The sequence below is a fragment of the Alternaria ethzedia genome (assembly GCF_023757985.1).
Source record: "Alternaria ethzedia strain BMP 0044 chromosome Unknown scaffold_10, whole genome shotgun sequence".
NCBI classification, from domain to species: Eukaryota; Fungi; Ascomycota; class Dothideomycetes; order Pleosporales; family Pleosporaceae; genus Alternaria; species Alternaria ethzedia.
This window is the reverse complement of record NW_026056203.1, coordinates 401,695-426,631: the sequence shown is the minus strand read 5'-3', so window position 1 is coordinate 426,631 and position 24,937 is coordinate 401,695. Positions and strand designations below refer to the sequence as shown.

The window sequence follows — 24,937 nt, the reverse complement described above, 5'->3', positions numbered from 1 at the left end:
GTATATGCCTATGGACAGAAACGACACCTCTTGAACGCACGCGAACTGCCGAAAACACAAGATCCGGCTTCAGCATACTATGCCATTCTCGGTGTTTGAGAAGGCCGGCCGAAGTAGTGTAGTGCCATCTTTGATCGATTCGATCCAGCGATTGAGCCTTCGGTGAGTAACGAAAACATTAGCATGGTACGCGATCGCAACTGCCGGTGGTGGACTATCGGATGTGTACTCGCTGTTCAGGTACTCAAAATATCCCGCAGTGGGCTCGGCCCGAAGTTCCACAAATGCTCCGAGCGACGACACGCAACCGGCCACTGTGGGTCTTCGTGCATCACCGATGAGGGTCGCTCTCCCATGCTGTCCGCACGTGGATTGTAGACTAGAGATACTGTACTCGCGGTATTTCCCAGATTGCGAGTACAAAGTTAAGCCTACCTAGGTAAAGCAGCACCCTGGGTGAAGTATGCATGGATATAAGGCAGAAACGATGACGTCTCCAAGATAGCTGTGTGAGCTGATATGTTGGTGATCGTGGTTCATAGCTCGTACCACATCGAACATATGCCCCGGCTACCACAGTAGAGTAAGCAAAATGCGCCGACTTTTCGGTCTCTTCGGTTATCCGAGTCCAGATGGGGTCCCATGGCATCTATTATTACAGTAGCTAGACTGCTTTCATAGAATCAATCGTCGTTTGCTTCTCATTATCCTCTGCTTTCAGTCAGTAGATACCTCATCAGTCACAATGTCGAGAACCGCCAGTACCTTGCTTTGCCGCGCTGCGCCAGCGCTCCGTCTCGCCGCACTGCAACCAGCTCGTTCACCATGCCTGCGCCGAGGATATGCTCAAGAGACACCGTTCCCGAAGCCACAGAAACTGAAGGGCGTCCTCAAGCCTTTGAAGCAATTCTTAGTTACGCCTACAGTGGGCACCGAGTTTCCAGAGGCGAATCTCGTTCAGATGCTGAACGCACCCAACTCGGATGAGCTTCTCAGAGACCTCGCCATCACGAGTAAGCGCGCAAACCGCTACCTTCGAGAAGACAGAGCTGACGAATGTGTTCTCTCTAGTCGCGCGACGTGGAGTCGTCTTCTTCCGCAATCAGAACGACATGACCAACGATCTCCAGAAGCAGCTCATCCAACGTATGGGTGAGCTAGTGGGAAAGCCGAAGGAGTCGACCCTGCACATACACCCCGTACTCAACCCCAACACCCCGATGGGTGGCAACGACTTGCACATCAGCACCATCAACTCCCGTCAGCGAATCATGGCCCACGGCAAGGCCGTACCTCGTGACCTAGGAAATGTAAGACAGGCGCTTGAGTCGTGGCACAGCGACATCCAGTCCGAGCAGGTGCCTTCCGACTACACATGCTTGAGACTTGTGGAGCTACCCACCTGTGGAGGAGACACATTGTGGGCATCTGGATATGAGGTCTATGACCGCATTAGCGAGCCCATGCGGAAGATGCTTGAAGGGAAGACGGCAAACTACACCGCACCATGTAAGTCTGCCAGCTGCTAGCGAACTTCGTGCCCTCTAACAAGTCTCTCCGCAGTCTTCGAACGGATCATCAAGAACTCGAAGCTCCAGGTCTACACAGAGGCGCGTGGCCACCCCGAGAACACCGGTAACCCTCTGAAGGCCGTACACCCGGTCATCCGCACAAACCCCGTCACCGGGTGGAAGAGTGTCTTCTCCATTGGTGCATACGTATGTCTAGCTCCAGCATCCAAGCCATACATCCACTAACTAGACGACAGCCCGAGTCTATCAACGGCCTGACTCAGCCAGAGAGCGACATGATCCTGAACTGGCTGATGGACATGGTACTCCGCAACCACGATCTGCAGTGCCGCTTCAGGTGGCAAGGTCCAAACGACATGGCCATCTGGGACAACCGCAGCATGGTGCACAACGCGACCATGGACTACGACGATCACGGCAACCGCTTCGGATACCGCGTGTGCGGTATTGGAGAGAAGCCCTACTTCGACCCCAACAGCAAGTCGATGCGCGAGGCGTTGGCGGAAGAGGCGAAGGAGGAGTCTTCATGAGCGAATGATGTTTTCAGATAGTAATTCTGGTGGGAACGGCGTTTTGTCTTGTTAGTGTACGAAGGAAAAGCGGTGGGGTTCCATCCTTGTATGAAGTAATCTGATCTCTTTTGTTTCTGGTACGAATCTGGTGTCTACTTCGTGCAAATTTGGGTGTTTCTGTTGCCATCAAATCTGCCCTGTCCTACTGGCTATTGCGAGGACTCCATTTGATGGATCGGATGTAGACGTTGATGGGATGTTTGCCGCTCAATCTGCGACACCGCTGAAGTGACAGGAGAAAAGGCAGGTCCTGCCACCTGTGGGGGCCGCCGCTGGAAGCTCGGAGTTCACGGCACGTGCGCGGTGGTAGCCAATAAGAGCGTGGTGCCCCGCTTGGAGATTTCGGCCCGAGTGGGTCAGGGGACGACTCCAAGTGCGAGAGCCTCATCGATCGCTCGTCATCGCACAGTACAGTATCGTGAGTACCTAGGTACCTGGGTGTCTACAACACCTTCTCTCTGCCCGGAACAACCCCGGATCTAACGTCATTACCTTATCATCGCATAGCACACGTGCAAGTACTCATGAGGATACGAAGGCACTCGGTAAGATCCGTTGCTTCGCCTTCTTCATCTGGCATTCAAGTGCGAACTGCAGTACACTATTCCATTATCGTCCGCTAAAGCTACGAAGAAGCACTGATACGTGTCTTCACACTATCAGTAATTGTCTCCTCCAGCCCCATGAATCCCGGCCGGCCAAGTTCCTTCAACAGTGCTTCCGCCCTAGCTCGCGGTCCGATCTCCGCCAACGGGAAATCTAGACCCTCGAGCTTGTCTCGCGGCTTGTAACCTGGGACAGCTTTTGCGAAAATGTCAAAGAACTCGTTGATTGAGTAAGACGAAGCGTAAGCAAAGATGCGTTCATCGTTGACGGCTGGGTTGATCAAGCCGGCAACATGGAGACGAGCGACGTCCTGGACGTGGACATAGTAGACTGCGCTAGTGTTAGCTGTTGTTTGCGCTGCACATTTGGAAAGAGCAGGGGTTACATACAACGCTGTACATGCTTGATGGAGTCAGTATCGCCGTCCAAGATCTGGAGCGGAATACGCGCTGTAGACGGAAAGCCCTGGTGGGCCACGTCTAGCGGACTGCCGTAGATAGTGCAAGGCAGCACTGCGTTGGCAGAGAAGTGCGGCTTGTTGTTCTTGATCCACTCCCAGAATGCCTGTTCGGCCGCGACCTTGGAAGCAAAGTACGCGATCATGAACTTTTGCATCGGTGGAAGCGAATCTGGAATGTTCTTAGACAAGGCCAGCGTCTGCTCGTCATACTCATCTGCAGACACTGTGTCAGTCCCTCGGTATGCTTGCAGCGAGCGGACCGCAGCTGAAGACGACGTCAGCACGAAGCGCTTCACACTGGGCTCTTTGGCCGCGGCTTCCAAACAGCCCAGAGTTCCGGCCACGGTGGTTCGGAGCAATTCGTCTGGTGTGACACCCATGTCCCGTACTGAGGCAACGTGCACAATTCCGGAGACACCTGGACGGTAAGACTTGTCAGTGATGAAACGGTGTTGTGTTTAGGCGGTGGGAATACCTGACACCGCGTCGTCGAACGCGCCAGGCTCTCTCATGTCCTTGACAGTCACGAGTTCAAACTTGTTGTCGCCATACTGTTGCGAGAAACGATCTGCGAGCCATTGGTGCTTGCTGGCGTCGCGGACTGTGCCTCGCACCTTGTAGCCTTGCTGGAGAAGCTGGTCTGTGACATGAGCGCCAACAAAACCGTTGGCCCCTGTTACAAGGACGGTGGAGCCTGCGGCAATTGCGGGACTGTCGTAAGGAGCCATGTTGGGTGAATGCAGTACGAGGGTGTTGTAAGATTCTCAGCTCTGAGATCAAGTCTGCGAAAGGTTTGGATGATGGGGTGATGGGGTGATGGGGTGACGGGGTGGTGAAAATAATCAACTCTTCTACGTTGTTTGTACTTCCGAACACAGTCAGCCCGGTACCATCCAAGATCTTCGGCGCATTATTGGTGTTGAGCGTTTGAATGATGCTATACCTTATCGAGTTGTCGATATAGTACCGCTACCTGAGGATAAGCACTGTATCTTACTGGGCTGACGGGTACCCACCCCCTCGGGATCTTGACTCAGAACACACCGAGCTCGCTAGGTGACATCCGACACCCGATAGTGACAGGGCTCCCATGCGAAGGTGACGCCATAAGATGTAACTCTCACGAAGATACTCCCACGAATGAGAGAAATCGCAAGTATAATATACTGTAACTCTCACGACTATACCGTCAGGACTGTTTCCACGATACCCGGACGACCAGACAAAGATGCATCGCGTTGACTGTGGATGTGCTTTTCTCGCTTTGCGAACGCTCGCGCGCGTTGAAGAATACACCACTTCGTCGCAAGTACCACTCGAAACCGCATTCCAAGTCACCTCTGAAGCAGAACGACCATGTCTCGCCGTACTGAGCTGCGAACGATGTCGCCAACAACGACTCCCACTCACTGCCGTCACCATCCTGTGCGCTCATCTGGTCGACTGGCTGTGTCGATTATGGCATCTTCATGAAGAGGCCGTCGCAGAAGCATCCACGGATTCCAGCAACGGCAATACCACGACTACAAGTACACCCCCGCCCAACACCAGCAACACTGTCGAGAGCCCGCATGCCAATCAGCCTTGGAAGTTTTCCCTCGGCAACTACGATCTCGCTGCCGACGAAGCCGATGCGCTCAGCAACGAACTGATGACGTTGCGCCTGACAGGCTTCTCAGCCGTCTTAGGCTCTCTCGAAGCCGCCCTCGTCACATCTGAATCGTCACCATCTAACGCCTCTTCTCCCGACAAGGGAACGAACGGAACGCCCAACGGAAAAGCGGCTTTCGCGCCAGCTTGTCTTGACCTCGTCCGCGCAAATCTCAGTCTAGTGCGCGCATGTATTGGCCGTCTCAAAGCGCGCTCACTGCTGAGCAACGGTGCAGCAGGCAATCTGTGTTAGCAATATCCTCGGAAGTAGTGGTTGAACCATTAGAAGAGAGCACTTCACATGCACTCGGCACGATATACGTCTTCGGACAAGAAGTTGAGGTACGTATGTATTATCTCTTATTGCCCTATAGCACCGTGGCTTCTCACTGAGCCAGATAGCCCCTATCACTAGTCAGCGTTTCATAGTTTCTCACGTAAAGATTGAACAATACATACCCATCCAGTACCAATGACTGACCAAACATGTAGCTGCTCATGGGCCCAGCCAAGAACACAACAGCATCAGCAACCTCTTCAGCATCTCCCAGCCGGCCTGCAGGCACACGCTCTCGCACGAGGTTATCGATGAAAGCCTTGGTCTGTTCCGAGGACGCGATGAGCGGCGACATGATGTACCCAGGGCAGAGCGCATTGATACGAATCTGCTGGGGTGCATACAGCACGCCCTCAGAACGTGTCAGACCGAGGATAGCATGTCGACCCGCTACATATGCACCAGCAGCGACTTGAGGGGGTGAAGCGGCAAAGGCATGCACTGAGCAGACATGCACGATACTGCCACGGCCATATCGCGAGTCGCGCGGCTCCTGTCGCAGCATTTGCCGTATCCCGGCCCGATGCCAGAGCCAGACACCAGTCACGTGTTCCTTGAGGTGGGTATCGAACGCGGCGGGTGCCGTGTCGGGACTGCCGCCCATGGGCCCACCGAAGCCGGCATTCAGAATGACGAAATCGATACGAGCGAAGCGTGACGCGGCTTGTTGAACGACAGCCTCGACGGACTCTTCCGTACTGCATGGAGTGGAGACACTCAGCACGTCTGTCACCTTGTACTGCGATGCTAGCGTCTGCGTTGTCTCTTGCAGTCCAGCCTCGTTGGTGTCGACAAGGGCAAATTGTTGAACACCATTGCGGGCCAGCGAGTATGCGGCGCTCTGGCCGAAGCCTGCAACGCAGTATTAGCCTTCTATCTCCTTTGCTACAGACTTTTTGCAAGCCATAATAATGCAAAGATAGCAACAAGAAAACGTACCAGATCCGGCTTCTGTGATTAGTGCAACTCCCGAAAGCATTCTTGATATGGTGATCTTCGTGGCTAATTTTCATCCCATGGTTCTTGACGTTGTTTTATCGTGATCATGCAATGCCGTCGGTGATTTCTGACTCGGCGCGTTCAGAAACGCACCGAGTTGCTTGTCTCCGCCCCCAAATCTGGATCCTAGCGCGATGTTGTGTGGAGAGAGCTGAGGCGGAAATGGAAAAAACCCGGCATGGGTATCTAAATTTGAAGCGACCAATAGGAAGCCGCCAGCACTATGGTGAGTCCGAAAGCGAAGAACGTGCGTAATCCTCTGCTTCGGCGCTCACCGATTCCTTGTACAGGTTACTGTGTTTCTTACCTCCAGATGGTAGTGCCCATACGAATCATCCGCTTCGAAACTCCATACCGTGTACTTTTTCCGAGAAGCAACACTGCAACAGCAATGCGACCGTCGCACCACTCATGCTGCAGCCCGCAGTCGTTCAATGTCGCTGCAATGCACCTAGGCGGGCGCCGGCGAAGGCTCAAGTTTCGGGCTTGAAGCCTCAGACTGTATCGTCCTCAATGGCGCTTTCACATGAGTATCGATAGGCCTGGGCCAAGACTGCCATGAAGAAGTTATCCTCATTTCAAAAGCAGACTGTATAGCACACGAGTAACTCAGGGTTGCTCGCAAGCTTGGCGATAATCGTAGGTAGGTGGAGACGTCAGAATCGAATAGGGGCTTTTGTAGCTGGTAAGGCAGGCGTTGCACACCAACGTCGGAGGACGCAGTATTCGTAAGAGCACGCAGCTGCAAAAATTTCCGAGAGTATGGTCAAATAACGGTTTCTTTTCTTTTCAACAACGTTTCATCTTATGTCCTCAAGGGCGACACAGATGCTTCGCCATCGGCTGTAAGCTCGGCGCGCCTTTCCTTCGATCTCAATCAGCTTATACACGTCGTCTGGATCAACGGGAAACATTGAAATTAGATGTTCAGAGCAATCTGCGCTCATCCGAGAATGGTTTCGTTGTTTGTCGTCAATACAAAAACCCTTGAGATGCCCACGAGAGCTCCATGGCAGAACTCTGGTCGGGATGGGACGCGTTCTGTGCGAATATATGTGACCAAGATGCTCCTCTACACGTATATGCTCTAAGTCTCTCATTTTCGTCGTCGTCATGGCCCTGTTCACATTATGATGCCCAAGGAGATCGCGAACAGCATCCCGAGGTCGTGTCGCGGGTGCGTGGTCCGGGTGGCCCGGGTGGCTCATAGCATTGATGGCGATAATCATCATCTGCGGATCGTCCGGAGCTGACATAGATGGAGATGCGACAACGCTGTCATGGCTGGAATGACGATGAGATGCCGTTCAGGAGTGTGACGTGCGTCAACCGGTGACGAAAAGCTAGCGGCGTAATTCCTTGGCGCCAGTAGAAGCTAGCGCGTAAACAGCTCATCCAGGCACACCGTTCGTTCTCTTCGCTGATACACGAACTCAACGCTACCCTCATTTTCCATCATTTAGCTTTAATTTTTGGATAGACCCCTTTCTATCGCTTAGCGGGTGTTGACCGCTTCGTCGACTTAGTAAGAATACCCCACTCCAGATTTCCCTCTAAGCAGCCGAAACATCCACACCTACGCTGCATAGCCAAGCTCGGTGAGATGGCAGGTGTTGGACACTTTGCCTCCTCCCTGCGAATCAGTCGGGATCGAAGTGCGCGACATATCCATTCAGGGCACGTAGGAAGAGACATTGTTCCTCGACTGATGCAGCCACGCAACGCACTGGTGCAAAACAACAAGGCAGCCCCATGATTGGATCATCTTGGATGACTGCTACCTAACTCCACCACTTTCGCTTCTGCCACGTTTGAGCGCAAGTTGGATCGAATTTGCAACCACCTCGGCCCAACCCTTCCAGGATACTAACGCCCGCCAGAATGGACCCTTTTAGATATCGGAAGGCATATGAGGCTATGGTGCATACAACGCAACTCATCGAAGAACGTCTGAATCAAGATGTTCAGCTCAATGAGGAAGGCACAGTCGATGACGATGGCCATGTACCAGAAGCCGCCTTCCAGGAGCAAGATCCGGACAGCATGGACTGGACGCCTACGGAATCGAATACTCCACCTCCAGAATGCGGGCCACCCCCAACTCTATCAAGAAAGATGCGTCATCTTCTACCTGGTGGTGGAGATAGTGATCTGCAGGCCGAAGATCGTGGCGAGAACGCAGTGCTGCTGCACAAACTCAAAGAGGGGAAGATCATGGATGAATGCATTGACAAGCTGGTTCATGATCTGCCGGACGTCTTGAATTATCAAAAATCACTTTCATTCACTCCTTCGACGATCGAAGTGCCCAAGGACTTTGGGCTGCAGCTCAGCATCTCGATAAACCACCATCTCGCTCAGATAGAGGATCGCAAGGCGCTGGAAAAGTACCGCAGGTTACTCGGACATCGCAAGGACGCGACCAAGAAGAAGCCCGTCAGGCTTGGTTTTGATCCAGTCGAATTGATCAAGAAACAAGCTGTGGCCTTTGGAAAGGACGTCCCTGCACCTGTCTGCACGCTAGACAACGAGATACATCCTATCTTCCGTCTGGATAACTGGCACGGGTGTCCGGATGGAATCTACGAGGTCTTGAAACCGGCTTTGCAACTAGCCACCTTGCTCTTGACATCTCAGGCCACCGCTCACTTCTGGCATACTCTGGTATTTGGCAAAAGGGAGGCCTGTGAGGAGACATCTGCAGCATATGGTCAGCCTTGTTTTCGCATCAAAGATGACGTACCATGGTCTGAAGAGCATCACGTAACATTCAAGAACTTTCTGGATAACCAGATCGACACCGTCCACTTCTACTTCCACCACGATCCTCTACCACCAGAGACTGCATATGCATCGATGGGTCTCGTCAAAGATTACAAGAACGGTTTGATGCGGAAGATTAATCACAAATGTCATACGAGTCGCATCTGCCTCCATTCGGATTTCTATACCACTGCAAAGAAGCTCAGTTTGCTACGATACCGGGAGCCAGCGATGGTACTGCGATACAATATGTTCCTTGCTACATGTCTGGCCCATGAAGTTGCACACTTCTGTGAAGTATCTGGGCCGCATCATGACCATCCCCTGCTCTCCGAACCCGAGGTCTTCTTCGGCGACAACATGTGGACGGAGAGTGGAATCGCTTTCGAGCTTAAGATCTTCGGTGGGCGCATACATCCGCTGTCTAGCCGGATCGACTGCAAATTTGGACTAGCTTGTCTGGACTACCCGCTCAAGGAACTTTACGACAAGGACGACAACGTTCTATACGCCTTGCCGATGGACTATATCCTCAAGCTACAACAGAAAGAAACATGGGAACAAGACTTCAGCAAGGCTGGGCCGGACGTCTTCTTCGTTCCACGTACTGGAGGCCGCTCGATCGAGATCAACGGGACCAATCTGATGATTTGGGAAGATGAGAACGATGCAGAGATTTCGGATCATATTGATAACGAGGATACGGAGTGGATGCGCATGGACGATGGATCGATCGCGAAGAACCCAAAAGCAAATAATCGCAAGCCTCAGCGACAACCCGTGGTACCCCGATGGAACCCATACAACAACCAAAAGAGGAAACCAGCTGTTGAGACAGGAGCCCCGTGTGTCTCTACGGAAGTCGTGGAGATCAAAGATGAGGAAGTGAAAGGGGAACAGAAATTGGAGCCTCCTGAAAATACCCAAGTAGGCAAGGGTGCTTCGGATCAGGATATGGCTTAATAAGAGATGGCGTTTTGGATGGAGGAAAAGGAGGCGGGATTGTTGCATTCACATTTAGCACGTTCTCTTGGATACCACTGCATTTGCGTAGGGCGTTGTTGTTTGTACTGCATTGGCATAAGCATCAACAGTTATCAGTACTACTTGTTTGTGTACAGCTCATGCTTCATCGAGAGCCTTGTTCGCTAATGCATCTGCTTCTCGGTTCATTTCCCTTGGTACATGCCACAATTGTATTTCGCCCTGGTCTGTATCTTCCCAGCGGTTCAACCAGTCGTACATCCATTTCATGATCTTGAAGTGCGCGACTTGTCTGCCATTGGAGCCCACCCCACCACGCTCAATCCAGCGTTCCATCCACTGGCTCAGAGCTTTGACTAAGAAGCTTGAATCGGTCGCAATAATGATGCGATAGAGTCTCCAATCAAGGCGCGTGATTACAACGATCATGGAAAGCGCTTGCACCAAAGCTTCAATTTCCGCACGCGTGCTTGTTTGAGGCAGAGACTCGTCAAGTAGACCGCATGTGTTGTAAGGAGAGTGAGGACCGAAGTAGACACCGTATGAAGCCCGCGCTGTTGGTCGACCGTTGTTTCGACACGCACCGTCAATGTAGACAACTAGGGTCGTGTCGTCCGGTATAGGGTTTGGCTTGGACACAATCTTCATGCGCAGTTGAGAGATATTCTTGTCGGGATTGTAGAAAACGAGTTCAGACCGGGGAACGGGAGAGTAGCAAGGGTCTTCAGACGGGTCGAAACGACGTCGAATCTTTTCTCCGTACTTGTTGTAGGGCATGTTGTTGGCTTCGATGTTGGCTTTGAGATGGACTGGAATTGTAAGCTGACTCTTGTGCAGCGGATGAGTCGGAACCTATATAGTAGTGGTGGTGCATAGGGTTTCGGCCTTATTATCAATATCAGGGAGTCGCGTCCACGGCTACCTTCATTCCAAGCAGAGGTACCTGACCGGGCCTACTGCTGGGCTAGCCCAATGTGGCTAGCGTGCTGTAAGCGAGGTGAATCTTGGCAGAGTCACTGGAGCCCGAAATCTGCTTCCTGACAACGACGCACGCCTACTGTCTACTACCCCCGCCGAACGTTCAACCCGACCTTTTCGACGACTTCACGATGGCGGACACCCAGAAAGATGCGCTGTTCAAGACGGTGCAGATCGACGCCCTGGTACGTAGGAAAAGTGCAACGCCAGTACCCCACTGTGCGCCCCGCCATTGTGCTGGAGACAAGCCGTTATAGAAGCCTGGTGTAGCTATGAGAGACTGACTGTGGTCCTCAGGTCGCGATTAAGATTGCTACCGCAAGCGGCAAGTCCTTCCCGTCGCTCGCGACTGGAAGCATCGTCGGCATGGAGAAGAACGGCGTCCTAGAAATCACAAACTCGTTCCCCTTCCCCGAAGTCTCTGCCGCGCAGACCGATGGCCAGAACGAGACCGTCGCAAACCTCGCCGCTGGTGCTCCTCGCGCCAAGCAGAACATCGCATACGGAAACGAGATGATCAAGTTCCTCCGGGAGGTCAACGTGGACGCGAACAACGTGGGCTGGTACACAAGCACAAGCATGGGCAACTTCGTCAACCTGAACACGATCGAGAACCAGTACTTCTACCAGAGCCAGCCAAACGAGAGGACCGTCGCTTTGATCTACGACGTGAGCAGGAGTTCTCAGGGTACTCTGAACCTGCGCGCATACAGGCTCTCTCCTTCTTTCGTGACGGCCTACAAGGAGGGCAAGTTCACGACTGAGAGGTGTGTATAAACGAATCTACCCAAAGGTAAAAACTGACAATCCCAGCCTCCAGAAGAGTGGTCTCCGATACCACGATATCCTAGTCGAGCTTCCAGTCACCATCCGCAACTCCCACCTCCTCACCTCGCTTCTCCACCAGCTACCCTCCGACGCGCCCAAGCAGGAGCTCAAGTTTCCACCCAACCTAGCCGCTCTGCAGCAGGACCCAAACACCCCCCAGGCACCGCTCTTCCCCAATTACGACTCGCTCGACCTCTCCATCGACCCCTTCCTCGAGAAGACCTGCGACCTGCTCCTTGAGAGCATCGAGAACCACCACACAGAGATCAACAACTACCAGTACTACCAGCGTTCGCTCGCTCGTGAGCAGACCAAGATTACTGCATGGCAGCAAAAGCGCAAGGCCGAGAACGCGGCGCGCACAGCCTCAAAGCAACCTCTCCTTCCCGAAGACGAGTGGCAGAGGCTGTTTAAGCTGCCCCAGGAGCCCAGCCGATTGGAGACGCTCCTCAACTCAAGACAGGTGGAGCAATACTCGAGGCAGGTGGATGGTTTCACGGCAGGCGTCACTTCCAAGATGTTTGCCGTCAAGAGCAACCTCCTTCCTGGAGAGTAGGTTCTGGTAGATGTGGCTGTATTTCATGATTATGCTTCTCTTCGTCACGGCATGGGCATGGCGTTGCGGGTTAGCGGTCCCTTTGACGGGACTGGATTTGATCTTTTAGATGGAAGGACCACGATGATTATGTGAAGGGGCATTTCTAGCGTTTGCCCATGTGTTCCGATGCCAAAAGTTGGAAATGCCGCAAAAGCGTTGATGTTCAAACAGACGCTGCTCAGCTAGGCGGCTGAAAGCTCTCCTAAGCGTGTGCGGAGCGACCATTGCCACATAGAGTGCTGAATCAGACAAAGAAGTAATCAACACGCGTTCGCGACATCAATACGGGTGCTCTCCATGCTGAATGTGTCTACACCTGTAATACTCGCCAACCCTAACTACTCGGATACCGGATCGACGGTGGACCTGCATCTTTCACGAAAACGGCTTGGGCTAAAGCAGCGTCCAACACCGGCGCCATCATGCAACAGGCCTCCTCGCCTGTCCTCCAGCAGCTCCGGTCACTGCACCCTGGCGCTCTCCAGACGCTACACCAGTCGCCCGACGGAACGCTATATCCCCACAATCAGGTCCTGCCCGAGCTGCAGAACCTCCACACGAGCGATGTATACCAACAGCAATACGCCCTGAGCGGGCCATCGCACCAACAACCACCGTCGCATGCGCTGCCAGTACACTTTGAGCAACACGCGCTCCCGCCTTCAGGGCCGTACCCGCCATTCCAGCCGGCGGGCTATCAGCATGGCACGAGTCCGCGATTCATGAACGCGCCCCCTCCCCCGCTTCAAGAACACGCGCAACAGTATCACGCATCCCCTCAGACGGTACAACGACCGGTCCAGCAACTTCCTCTCCCACCGCCTGCACCACCGATACTCGCGGCGCCGCAGCCACTGCCACGGCATGTAGAGCCAGCACCTTTGCTGCATAAGCAGGAAAGTCAGGATGCGTACGTTGGCTTGAGCGTAGCGATAAAGCGCCCCCTACTGATCCTTCGATAGCGACGACACTCCGTTGTCCAACCATGGCCAGTTCCAAGGCCTGAAGCTCATACCCAACCCACCAGACTTGGAAGAATGGAGAGAGAGACTGTTTCATGTCGACGATATGATCACTCTGACTGAGGAGCAGTATGATAACTTGCTCGCATACTCAGGATTATGCGCTGACCACCTTCCTAGGTTCCAGACTTACTTCCCTCATATCGACAACGTCTACTCACATCGCTCGACCCAACGGCATAAACGCAAACGCTTCGTATCGCACTACTGGGATTGCCGACTCAAAGGGCGACCACCGGGCACCAAGAAATCCACAGACCCAGACAAGAAGAAGAGGAAGAGAGTTGCAAGAGAGCGGGACCTGTGCGATGTCAAGATCAAGATTACTGAGTTCTTCGATCGACGGGAGTATGAGGAACAACTTGGTCGGCGACCACCAGGCACAGAGAACGACCCGCCGAGCCCGGTAGCATCGACCATGCCGCTGAACCCCAGCCGGACTGGGCAGAATCAGAATACGCAGTTCTTCGGGCAGCCACCGTTACTTCCGCAGCAACCGGCTGGAAGTTGGGATATGCCTCCAAACATGGGCGCTCAGTCTGGCATGAACATGCCAGAATACGCCCCCTCATCCGGCGGTCCATCAAAGAAGTTCTACACATTCCAGAGGGTGAATGGAAATGGCGGGAATGGCAAAGGCGATGGCGTTGCCGGACCACATAAGCATTCGCTTGAAGAGAGTGACCGTGTGAAGAAGAATAGTGTCATTAGGTGGCAGGCAAAGATCGATAAAGACGACAGGAAGAGATCGCAGGTAAGCTTCATTTCTCTCATTCATCTCAGACTCCGCTTTCCTGTTCCACCGACCCATCTAGCCATGGTGATATGCAATGGCGATCCACACTGCCTGCAGATTAAGCGCATACGTCATTTTGATGCATGCTTGGAACACCGACTATGCCCATCGCTCAACTTGCAGTCATTTAAGACTGGCTGCTCGGGTCCTACACTGATCCTGAGTTTCCGACATTGCTCATGAGTTCTTTCTGTAAACTTCGCACATTGCCCTGCTTTCTGCCATATCCCTGCACTCGTCCTTCCACCATCCCCAAGACTACATTTTGTTCAACCCTTTCTTCATTCCAAACACCATCTTCGCGTATCACTAGTGTAACCATTCGATCCAAAATGACCGACACCAACCAGGGCGGAGATCCATCCAAGAAGACGTACCACAAAAAAGCCACCGGCAATGCCTTGACAACAGTCAAGAACCACTCCAAAGAAGACGACCTAAAACTATACGGCAGCGCATTCTGGTAAGCCACACCTCCCCAACTCCAAGCCCATTACCCTCACGCCCAACCAACTAACACCCACCCAGCCCCTTCGTCCAACGCGTCTGGATCTCCCTCGAACACAAGCAAATCCCCTACCAATACATCGAAGTCGACCCCTACAAGAAACCGCAATCCCTCCTCGACGTCAACCCGCGCGGTCTCGTCCCCGCCCTGCGCCACGGCCCTACATGGTCGACCCATGAATCAACGGTTATAATGGAGTATCTCGAAGACTTGCAGGCTGGACCGCATCTGCTACCGCCTGATGCGCAAACACGTGCTACTTCGCGACTCTGGTCAGACCATGTTAATCGGAATGTTATTCCGTGGTTTTACAAATTGTTGCAGTGTCAAGACGCTGGCGAACAAGTGTCTCACGCGAAGGAACTTCGGGATCAGATCGGGAAACTCGTTGATGCCGCAGATGCCGCCGGTCCTTTCTTCCTCGGTCCCCACATCTCGTTTGTAGATGTGCAAATCGCGCCGTGGGTGTTGCGGTTGCGGCGCGTGTTGGGCCCGTACAGGGGGTGGCCTGAAGCCGAAGAAGGGAGTAGGTGGAAGAGATGGATTGACGCGATTGAGGCGGAGAGGAGTGTCAAGATGACGACGAGTACGGATGAGCTTTATCTGGATAGTTATGAAAGGTATGCGGAGAATAGGCCCGGGACGAGTATGTTGGCGGATGCGGTTAATAGTGGGAGGGGACTGCCTTGAGAAGGCGGAGGATGTATGGATAAGATTATGATGGTATTGAAGTTCATAATTGTATATGATCAGAGCTGACCGGGGGGACATGCGTGATAATTGGGCCAGTGTTGGAAACTTCGTAGCATGCGAAGTAGATGATCTAGCGTCAACGTAGGCGGCTCCAGTTTGCCTAGTCCTTTCTTCTTAGATGACCTGTGACTCTGCGCGAATTGATTTCATAGCGATTACAGGAGATGATCAAAAGATCGTCACAACCGTTTCTCCAAAACGATCCAGTGCTTTATCAGCCTCCAGACTATCTAGTTGCAACATCCCCATGCCGATCCTCACAAAGGCTCGCTCAACTCCCGAATCCTCCATCGTTTTTTGCTGATTCTCATCGAGATCAGGAAGTAATTTAAGCAGCAAGCAGTGTAACGTCGAGGTGAAAGTGCCTGGCGGATAATGTGGGAATAGACTTGTATAGATGACGAACAGGAAGACGGGGGCATCAAAGACGCCACTTGGTTGTGAGAACGGCTCGTTTCCCATGTCGTCGAGTATATAGCAACAGACCTCCTCTGGAGAAGACGGATTGTCTCGTTCCCAGCCAGGTTCGCAAATGACATGAGGCTCACGATCCTTGTAACCGAAATTGTAAGTTCCCCCATCCGGCGGCGCGCAGTGCCTTTTCCACGTCTTCTGTAGTGATAACAACGGCCCTCGTAGAATGATGTGGCCCCCAGAAACCATGCCCATAGGATCGCTGGTGCTGGGATAGACTTGAGCGTCGAGTAGTGTGGCTGTTGTCCCTGATTCCTGGAAGCTTAGAAGCCTTTCATACACCTTGCCTTCAACAGAGGCCCAAGACCACGAGGGTGGATTCGATTGAGAGGGATCCAAAGGCTTTGGACGAAGACCACCATCGATCCGCCACAGTAGACCTTCTGGCATACGAGATAGCCAAAGCCCGGCAAGGTATCGATCTGAGTCTGTCTTTAAGAACCGCGCGAGACTCGATATTGCGGCTAGCTTGTCCGCGAAAAAAGTGATTTTGCGATCAGTGTAGTGCTCGAGGAAGTTGTTCCACGACGTATAAGAGGAGAATGTTGGTAGCCGGAATCTCTCGTGCCATTTGGGTGTGCATTCACACAATGTAGCTTCGCGACAGACAAAGACGACTTCATCGCATGTGAAGTGAACTACACACGGAGAAAGGAATTCTTCCTGAAGACACCAAGCACGCTGTCGTAGTTTCAAGTTAGGAGAGGCCATGAGAGCAGCTCGGTCATCCCCTCCAACGTAATGCAGGGAGTGTATGATTGGCTCACGAACGCAGACTGTATAAGTTTGATCACCGTGCGCTATGTCGAGCTTTTGTGGTTTGCGACGGTTCAACAGACCCTGCTGTCCGTTATCGGCTGCAGATGCTGCAATCGTGAGGTATGCATTCGAGTAGATGTCGGCCATTTCAGCAGCTTGCTGAGCCCAGTCCTCTATAGAGTCCTGGATAATACCTGCGAACGCAAAATGATCAGCATGAACTGGAATAATCACCAAAACTAACATTGCTTACATAAAGAGTCGATCCAGAGAAAGTCGATCTCAAGCTCGCGCACTAACAACACAGCTTCTTGGAACGTCTTTGGCAAATCCGTCCATCTAATACCTTCCAGCATGAAATCAGACAACGTAGCCTCCATGGTCCTGATCATCTCGATACGGCCCCAACAATGACTGAGGGCTGCATATCGAATGCCTGACTCATTCAAAGTTGGAATAATTGCTGAGGTTTCGTGCAGTCTTACTTGGTGCACTGAACCATGATCTCTGACGGCCAACAAGCGCTTGGGGACGAACTTCGATATGCCCGTGCTCGTTGAGCTTCTCAATGACGCAGAAGCTACACAAGACGTATGCTCATTACTACACTTCTGCAGTGTGGTCTTGATGAACTGCGCACAGTCTGTGATATTTGGATCGTCCTCGAGTTTCCCAAACGAGTTCAGAAACGGCCACGAACACTTATGTCCTGTACTTTGTCAACACAGTACGCGCATTTTCAGGGCTTTTGACTTTGAAACAAACATGAACGACTTACCTGGCATAAGGTGAAAATTCCAACGAGCATGAACTGCATTATTGGTAGCGATAGTCGAGAAGGTTTGGCATTACAGCAAGGCGTTGACGTACGATCAACTAATATGACTGGAAGGCCTTCTCCATCAGAGTTGCCCCCATCGCTTACGCATATCCTCTCAGCGTCATCTGGAGATGTTTTCATGCTTTTGCAAACTGTCTCGCTAACTTGTCGAAGGAGATCGCACGGCTCGCACCCATCGTTTGCTGCGTGTTGCAGCTCCGCGTAAGATGTCCAGAGAGGCTCGGGATTGGGAAACCGTAAGCTCTGACAGACTTGACATCCTGAGTCATGCATTTTGTGAACGAGATCTCTTTCAGGCGACTCGGTCTATGGGAGTGCACCTGCGTCGTTGGGGTATGTAGTACTGGACACTGGGCTGACCCTCAGTTTGATGACGTCGAGTGTTGACCTGCACACTGGACACGATGTCTATGTATGATGGAAGAAAGCTAACGCATACGGAAGCCACCTGTATACAGATCGCGACAACTTTAGTTCTTGATTAAATGTATAATCCAGTGCAGATGTTTCCTCATGCGTAGACTGGGGTGATTGACCGAGGAGGAAGGCGCGAGCTCATGATAAGCTAGAACAGCATGTGAAGAAATCGTATGCCACAATCTGAGCCTTCAGCGGCAGCTCATGAGCGATACATTTGTGCGTTCCGGGGTTTTCGGGCGGAAAGTATGTAATGAGTGAAAGAACCCCTAAGAGAAAGCGCAGTCGCACGCGCTCCCTCCGCCTCACTAGCGCGTCTATGAGGGGCAATCGCGGGGCACCAATCTACGCAGCAGCAGTCTCAACACCAAACACCGTCGCATAACAACTCAACTCCCCCCACACAACCGCAACCATGTTCAAGAAAGAGTGAGCTGCTTTACGCGTCGCCCTCAAAGATACGTTACTGACGAGAGTTCAGCATAACCTCGGGCGCAAAATCAAAGGTCAAATCCAGCGCCCAACGCGCCATCCGCTCAAAAGTGCTCGAGGAATACCCGAGATTAGAACCGTATATCGAGGATATATTGCCGAAGAAGGAGCAATTAGATTTGGTGAAACTGTACGCCCATCCCTCACCCCCAAACTCCACCCTGTCCATTTTCCTTGACAAGAGAGATGCTAATTGCTGATGCGTGATAACAGACCCGACCGCGTATCCCTCTACACCCTGCACTCGACCCCCCTCTTCTTCCAACACATGGACGACGCCCTCCTACCCCACCTAACCCTCGTGCACAAATACCCCTTCGCCTTCCACCGGCTGCGCATCGACCGGGGCGCCATCCGCTTCGTGCTCTCCGGCGCGACCCTAATGGCACCCGGTCTAACATCGCCCGGCGGCCGCTTACCAGGACCTGAACTGAGCGACGAGGACAAAGAGGTGTATGGGGCGCAGGATCTGAAGGAAGGTGAAGTGGTGGTGATTGAGGCGGAGGGAAAGGAGACGGCGTGTATGGTGGGCGTGCTTAAGATGGGGACGGAGGAGATGAAGAGGGTTAAGAAGGGGCAGGCGTGTGAGGCGGGGCATTATTTGGGGGATGGGCTTTGGGGGTTGAAGTTGGATTGAGCGGGTGAGGTTTTCGATGGCAGGGGCGAGATGAAGTACATGAGCAGGGCACAGCTGTAGAGTCGCGGACAGCAGAATGGTTGGAGGCGGAATGGCTTCTGATTAGATGCCACTCGAGGCTCTGATCAGACACGATATGATAGCTTATCTTGCTATATGCAAGATGGTTACCGATCTCAAAACGGGATCTCCATGAATACAAACGAAGTTGAACATGGTATCATATTTCTAATCGTGAAGACTGCTCTCTAGTATGACCAATGCATATGCCAGTGATTCACTCTGTGCAGTCGGGTTGTAGCATCTTATTGCGGTGCACCTCGACCGGCACCACCACCACCGCCTCCCATGAAGTTCCTGGCCCTGGTATCTCGTTAGTCATAATCGTATGAATGAGCAAATCCTCAACTTACATCTCAGCCAGGTTAGGGTCGTTCATGAGATCCTGCATGTTAGGCATTCCACCTCCGCTTCCACCACCGCCGCCGCCTCGACCTCCACCGCCACCACCACCACCACCGAACTGTTGAGCCATCTCCGCTATCCTGGGGTTGTTCATGAGGTTGCTCATCATATCTGGGTTGCTCATGAGGTTCTGAGCCATCTGCCTCATCATCGGGTTCTGCATAAGGCCCGCGAGATCGGGCATACCGCCGCCTCCGCCGCCGCCACCTCCAAGCATACCAGCCAGGGCCGAGAGATCAGGCATGCCACCGCCGCCGCCCATACCGCCAGCTCCTCGGGAAGCATCGGGAGCACCGACATCACCACCGTCCTCTTCGACCTTCTTCTTAGCTGTCTCGTAGCCCTTGCGCATGACTTCTGAACCACCGCCCTCTGCGTCCATGCCCGACTTGTATGCCTCCATAGCGCCCTTTGCGTCGCCGAGAACGTACTTAGCGAGACCGAGACGCGACCAGGCCTTGGAGTAGTTGGGATCGGCAGCGACTGCCATCTCAGCGTCCTCCTTTGCGAGCTCGTGCTTGCCCTGGCCTGAGTATGCGGCGGCGCGGTTGGAGAGGTAGATGGGGTTGAGGGGGATGACTTCGAGAGCGGCGGTATAATGCTTGACAGCACCATCGTAGTCCTTCTTCTTCATCGCCTCGTTACCCAGTCCCTTCAGTCTCTCGGCCTCATCCTTGTTTGGCCCACCTGGTCCTGACCCGGCGGCAGGTGTCTGTGGCGTCGCTGGTCGGGCCTCCTTTGCCGACGAGGATCCCTCAGTTGTGGCGGTCGTCTTTCCCTTGAGCTTCTCGTAGACGTTGTAGATTGCGAGCAGGTTCTGGTCGCCAATGGCGTCCTTCTTTGCGGCCTCATCCGCAGCGTCGACCTTGAAGGCTTCGGCGATGCAGTTGGCGGCGACTTCGAGCTGTTCGGCGTCGTCGGGCGCTACGGAGCCGTCTGTCTGCGAGGTCTGGAGGAAGTCGAGGATGGCGAGCGCGAGGCGCTTCTTGGATTGGAAAGCCTGGGACTGTGAGCCATTGTTTACGTGCGCAAGTGGGGCAGACTTACCATGACGGCGTGATGTGTGTGTTGGAAGGGTCTCGCAGGCTGGGTACTAGGAACAATGTAGTACGTTCCCTGGTAGTAAGCTTATGAACAGGTGTTCAGGTAGGTACAGGATTATGGTTGGTTGCAAGTCTGAGATCAACGCATTGAAACTCGAAGCTTCCGTCGGTCAATTGGCGGGGCAGTCCGCCGCCTGGCCAGTGCCAAGCTGCTACCACCAGCCCTGTAGTGTTCACTATCAAACGCCACGAGCAAAGGATGTGAATTGCATGAATTTGAGTTTAACTGGCGTCATTCAAGCCGTCAAATGCTTTCGTATACACGTCTACTCTTACACCCCACTACTATAACACATACTAGAAGGTGAGATGGGTATCTACAAGTCTCTAATCGTCGCTCAATCCTTCCCAAGCACCCTTGGGCTTCTCTTTCGGCCACAGTGAGCTGAACCATGATTCTTCTTTTGAGACAGAGATGCTCTTAGCGCGCTCTTCAACTTCGCAATCTAACGCAAATCTCCGCATACGCTCAGCAATTCTAGGGTCGAGCACCATCTCGTCTAGCCATACCCTCTCCCTAGTGTCGCCTTCTTCGCGCTTTCGTGCTGTCTTGGACCAGTCTGGTTCTTCGTGTGCAAGTAATCGTTGTTGCTCCCACTGTGCTTGATTGTGTCCGTCTTCCTCGTTCGTGACAGACGCTTCGCCTGCAGTCTCGAATGGTCGGTATGCACCGAGAACAGCGGCAGCGGTTTCCCTGCCAATCTCATCCGCCGCTTTTCGCTTGTTCAGGAAACGGAACATGCGAATGGGGAAGTTGAAGAATCCAAGAAGGTGGGGAAGAGGCACTACGGCGGCGGGACCAAGTGCTTGCGGGCAGTTTTGGGAGAGTACGGCGTTATGGTATTCGGCGGTTGAGATGAATGGCGGTGGTTGCTTCTTCTTCTTGGGTTTGTTCTCCTCTTCCTTCGGCTTCTCAGCCTCTTCTGCCTTTGGAGTTTCGGGTGTAGCGGTAGGTGATGCATCGTCGGTCGTGGCAGGTGTTGTGCTGTCAGAGGGTGCTTCGGTCGACGCAGGTGTGGGTTCGATCGCAGCAACCGGTACCTCTACCGTCGGTTCTGATGATGGCGGAGGGTCTAGAGGTCCCAGCCAACCCTCGTGTAGTCCTCGAACATATTCTTTCCATGTGTGTCTGCCGATAATGATGTCTCCTCCCGGTCCACTCCACTGGCTTACACCTGCTCTTTGCCTGAGTCCTTCCAAATCCTCCTCAAGCCCTGGCTCCAATGGCTCAGCAGTCGCCTCGCCCCTCTTCTTCCTCAACTTCCGTATCCGCTCTGCCAATCCAGCTCTGACATCTCCTTCCCTTCGGCCCTCGACCGCATCCCAATCTAACGCCGCTGCGACCAGAATGGGCTTGACGTATTCGTGGAAGTGATCGCGTGCGGGTACTATTCCGTCCGCCGGCGGTGCAGACAAGAATATAGTAAGCCTCCTCGGCAGCTGGTGTACGTCCAACGGCTCGTGTGCGATGTGCTCAACAACCTTCGCCCACTTCTTCTGTATGCGCTTCTTCTGCCTCCGATCATACATGACCGCCGCAGTCCAAGAACCAGTAATCGAAAGAAAAATCATCCAATTGCGCGACGGCAGTTTGAAGCGAAAGTTCGGCAGGCCTGTAATTGTTAGTAGTGCTCTGCATGAGACAGTAGAACCACGCACCCATCATTCTCCAGACGGGATTCGGAGGCTTCTGCGGTTTGCTGGGCCCGGCAGAAGCCTCGCCCGCAGCTGAGGCTTTTGCATCCGGTTCGGCCATGCTGGTGTGGACGGCGTTGGTGGTTGCGGTGTTGGTCGCGCGCCCCAAAAATTTCCTTGACTGCCTATCGGCGAGCGCGGGAATGGATCGGAGCAGGCTAGTCATCACTCCCAACGACCTGACTTAGCGAGTAATGGTCCCCACCTCTGCCCCTCACCCCTCAGCGACATTATTGGAACCTTGAACCGCATTCCGCGGCTCTATTTCTCATGCTTTTGCCAGCGTATTATACGATAAAATTCGAGATTTTGCCATCAAATCACCTTCGGGTAATGCGATAACACCTCACGGTGGTAAGTTCTGCCTGCACGCAGTACCTATGAGACATCTTCTAACTGTACCTTCAGGTATGGTCTAGTGGTATGACGTCGCGTTGTGGCTGGCGGACACCAAGTGTCCCGATCCAGATCCGCGCCAGCCTGGGTTCGAGTACGTTCTTTCCCAATACATTGGTGGTCCTGAGACATCGTCTAACATGTCTACAGTTCCCAGTACCGCCAATCTTGCGACATTCTTTTTTTGCCTTTTTGACGGCCTCCTTCAAGAGACTAGTCGGCATTCTTTTTGCCTCCCAGACTTCTATCTCGAAGGACTGCAGCACTTTACATATCTGTATGCATGTCTAACTTTCCTTAGTCGAATTGCCTGCTTTTTAGTTTACTAGATAGAGAGCAACCTACAGACTAAAAAGCAGGTCACTACTCTCTGCCTTCACAAAGGTTGCTTGTATACTTCTTCGAACACTTTTAGTACTTACAAAATAATATGTTTGTTCTAAAATCTTATAACCAACTTTGACCTTACCTCTAGGGCGCACACATGTGTAGACTTGTTCACATTGCTCTCTGTAGTGCATCGAAAGTCTCTTCTGCCCTTCAGACTTTGTCCGTTTCGGCTACAGAGACAACAGATCATGCACTAGGAAGATTAAGTTTAAAGATGTATTGTATCTAAATGCTCGTTGATGTCGGACTCGGCTATTCTAGCATTGCAAATCGGACAGTCCACAAGCAACTTCTTCCGCACAGCAGGATCATGCTCCTCATCTCGCGGCCGTTTCTGGCCAGCGCTCGAGGCTGTAGGTGTGGATGAACGGACGACATCTTCCACAACTGCGGACGCCACACCTGGCCCATCATTCGAAGACTTGGTCGAGGTTTCATCCTCATCACCAATGACAATAGGTACATCAGAAGTCTTGCCTTCCACCTTGACATCCTTCTTGATCCAGCTGTCTAGCTTATTCTTCTGTCTTCCCGCACGCTCCTTGGTACTCATAGCCTCCAGCTGTTTCTTAGTCGGCGCCGGTTCCTGGATCTTGTGATAAGTGCCCCCACATTCGGCCTGATGTCTTGAGTACCACGTGTCACCCTTGCCAGGAGCTCGGTTCATACTTCGCTTGACGAGGCCAAAGTACGGCGGCTGGCTTCTGCAAGGTCCGTCGCACTGCCAGACGTGAGTGCGGTAGCTGTCGACTTCATCGTGGAAGGTGTGGTAGATGGTGACTTCGTAGTTGCCGTGGTTGTTCACGGCGTCGGCAAGCAGCTGGAAGCCGACTCCATGCCCAGTACCGTCATCCCCGCGCGAGTGCTTCCACGATGTGGTGATGAAGAAGTAGGCATGGATTGCTTCATGCAGCAGTGTGTTGATGGTATCCGATCGCGGACGATACTGCAGCAGTGGCGTGGACAACTTCAACCGGATGCGCGTGAACTTGTTGGTCTTGGGATCCCGGGAGAGCTCACAGATGCCAGCGCACTGGATCTATTGTTAGCCGGTGTTTGACACGGCAGTGTAGAAGCGGGTGGGGCAACGGTCCGGAGACACGAGGGCGGCTTCAGAAGTGGTGGATGAGACGCGTGGAAAGCAAATTGTGACGCGCAAAGAAAACCTACCAGAGTCAAACGCGGCGACCAGATGACTTCGACACGTGGGAGCAGCAGTTTGCGGAAGTAGAGGATGTTGTACAGGGCGAACAGCTCGTGGATGTCGACAAAGGGCTCGCCGTTGTTCAAGATGGCGTTGATGCTCTTCAGGGCGTCGTCTTGCTCAGGGGACAGCGGCTGCAGGGTCGCAACGGCCGCCAATGCAGCGTCCTCGTCGGTAACGGGCATGGCACATGCGAAACATAGTCGACTGTTAGTCGGGCGTGTTTAGCAGGGTGGCAGTCCAGGCACGCCAGGGTCTGGATTGAGGGAGATCGCCATGGAAGGCTGTTTCGGGTGCCGTGTGGCTCGTAGGGCTGCAATGCATGTGCACAAAACAGCCCTAGCGCGTGGAGATGATTGTTCGACACCACCAAGTGTCGTGACTTGGCTGTGCGGTGCCCCTTGCGCTTTCGTAATTAAGAGAGCCCGCCGAGTGCTTTGTCTGCCCCTGACGCCGTGGAAAATCTGGCCGTCTTTGCTTTCTCACACATACAAAGAAGCGTGGGGCGACATATCTAGGCCTCGCCATATCGTATGACGCACTGCCTCTCCACTTATTGCATAGTAGCAACCGATGCACGCGAACAGGACATCCACCTCGCATAACGTATACGCACACGCATTCCGATTCCGACGTCCCCTTTCCCGTGCAGTCACCCACACGACTATACGCTGTACG

General features: G+C 53.1%; 9 protein-coding genes across 9 annotated transcripts; 4 read left to right on the top strand and 5 right to left on the bottom strand.

Annotated features, from left to right (window-relative positions):
- Nucleotides 1-745: 745 nt before the first annotated feature.
- On the top strand, nucleotides 746-2,062 carry J4E87_005051 (uncharacterized protein; the record flags this gene model as incomplete). The annotated part of the gene is made up of 4 exons (XM_049376668.1): nucleotides 746-1,013; nucleotides 1,072-1,509; nucleotides 1,564-1,718; nucleotides 1,769-2,062. 4 exons carry the CDS (start codon nucleotides 746-748, stop codon nucleotides 2,060-2,062), a joined length of 1,155 nt encoding a protein of 384 aa, XP_049233524.1.
- Nucleotides 2,063-2,729: 667 nt separating this feature from the next.
- Nucleotides 2,730-3,898, bottom strand: J4E87_005050 (uncharacterized protein; the record flags this gene model as incomplete). The annotated part of the gene is made up of 3 exons (XM_049376667.1): nucleotides 2,730-3,040; nucleotides 3,100-3,588; nucleotides 3,646-3,898. The coding sequence occupies 3 exons, from the start codon at nucleotides 3,896-3,898 to the stop codon at nucleotides 2,730-2,732; spliced, it is 1,053 nt and encodes a 350-aa protein (XP_049233523.1).
- Nucleotides 3,899-5,206: 1,308 nt separating this feature from the next.
- Nucleotides 5,207-6,136, bottom strand: J4E87_005049 (uncharacterized protein; the record flags this gene model as incomplete). The annotated part of the gene is made up of 3 exons (XM_049376666.1): nucleotides 5,207-5,225; nucleotides 5,280-6,009; nucleotides 6,097-6,136. 3 exons carry the CDS (start codon nucleotides 6,134-6,136, stop codon nucleotides 5,207-5,209), a joined length of 789 nt encoding a protein of 262 aa, XP_049233522.1.
- A 1,901-nt stretch (nucleotides 6,137-8,037) lies between these two features.
- J4E87_005048 (uncharacterized protein) lies at nucleotides 8,038-9,882 on the top strand (the record flags this gene model as incomplete). The annotated part of the gene is made up of 1 exon (XM_049376665.1): nucleotides 8,038-9,882. One exon carries the CDS (start codon nucleotides 8,038-8,040, stop codon nucleotides 9,880-9,882), a length of 1,845 nt encoding a protein of 614 aa, XP_049233521.1.
- Nucleotides 9,883-12,729: 2,847 nt separating this feature from the next.
- Nucleotides 12,730-15,323, top strand: J4E87_005047 (uncharacterized protein; the record flags this gene model as incomplete). The annotated part of the gene is made up of 5 exons (XM_049376664.1): nucleotides 12,730-13,217; nucleotides 13,270-13,398; nucleotides 13,450-14,083; nucleotides 14,476-14,588; nucleotides 14,654-15,323. 5 exons carry the CDS (start codon nucleotides 12,730-12,732, stop codon nucleotides 15,321-15,323), a joined length of 2,034 nt encoding a protein of 677 aa, XP_049233520.1.
- Nucleotides 15,324-18,292: 2,969 nt separating this feature from the next.
- Nucleotides 18,293-19,006, top strand: J4E87_005046 (uncharacterized protein; the record flags this gene model as incomplete). Its single annotated transcript, XM_049376663.1, has 3 exons — nucleotides 18,293-18,306; nucleotides 18,359-18,499; nucleotides 18,583-19,006. 3 exons carry the CDS (start codon nucleotides 18,293-18,295, stop codon nucleotides 19,004-19,006), a joined length of 579 nt encoding a protein of 192 aa, XP_049233519.1.
- Nucleotides 19,007-19,311: 305 nt separating this feature from the next.
- J4E87_005045 (uncharacterized protein) lies at nucleotides 19,312-20,521 on the bottom strand (the record flags this gene model as incomplete). The annotated part of the gene is made up of 3 exons (XM_049376662.1): nucleotides 19,312-19,369; nucleotides 19,420-20,471; nucleotides 20,519-20,521. 3 exons carry the CDS (start codon nucleotides 20,519-20,521, stop codon nucleotides 19,312-19,314), a joined length of 1,113 nt encoding a protein of 370 aa, XP_049233518.1.
- Nucleotides 20,522-20,901: 380 nt separating this feature from the next.
- Nucleotides 20,902-22,237, bottom strand: J4E87_005044 (uncharacterized protein; the record flags this gene model as incomplete). The annotated part of the gene is made up of 2 exons (XM_049376661.1): nucleotides 20,902-22,187; nucleotides 22,234-22,237. The coding sequence occupies 2 exons, from the start codon at nucleotides 22,235-22,237 to the stop codon at nucleotides 20,902-20,904; spliced, it is 1,290 nt and encodes a 429-aa protein (XP_049233517.1).
- A 1,026-nt stretch (nucleotides 22,238-23,263) lies between these two features.
- On the bottom strand, nucleotides 23,264-24,444 carry J4E87_005043 (uncharacterized protein; the record flags this gene model as incomplete). Its single annotated transcript, XM_049376660.1, has 2 exons — nucleotides 23,264-24,088; nucleotides 24,226-24,444. The coding sequence occupies 2 exons, from the start codon at nucleotides 24,442-24,444 to the stop codon at nucleotides 23,264-23,266; spliced, it is 1,044 nt and encodes a 347-aa protein (XP_049233516.1).
- Nucleotides 24,445-24,937: the final 493 nt, after the last annotated feature.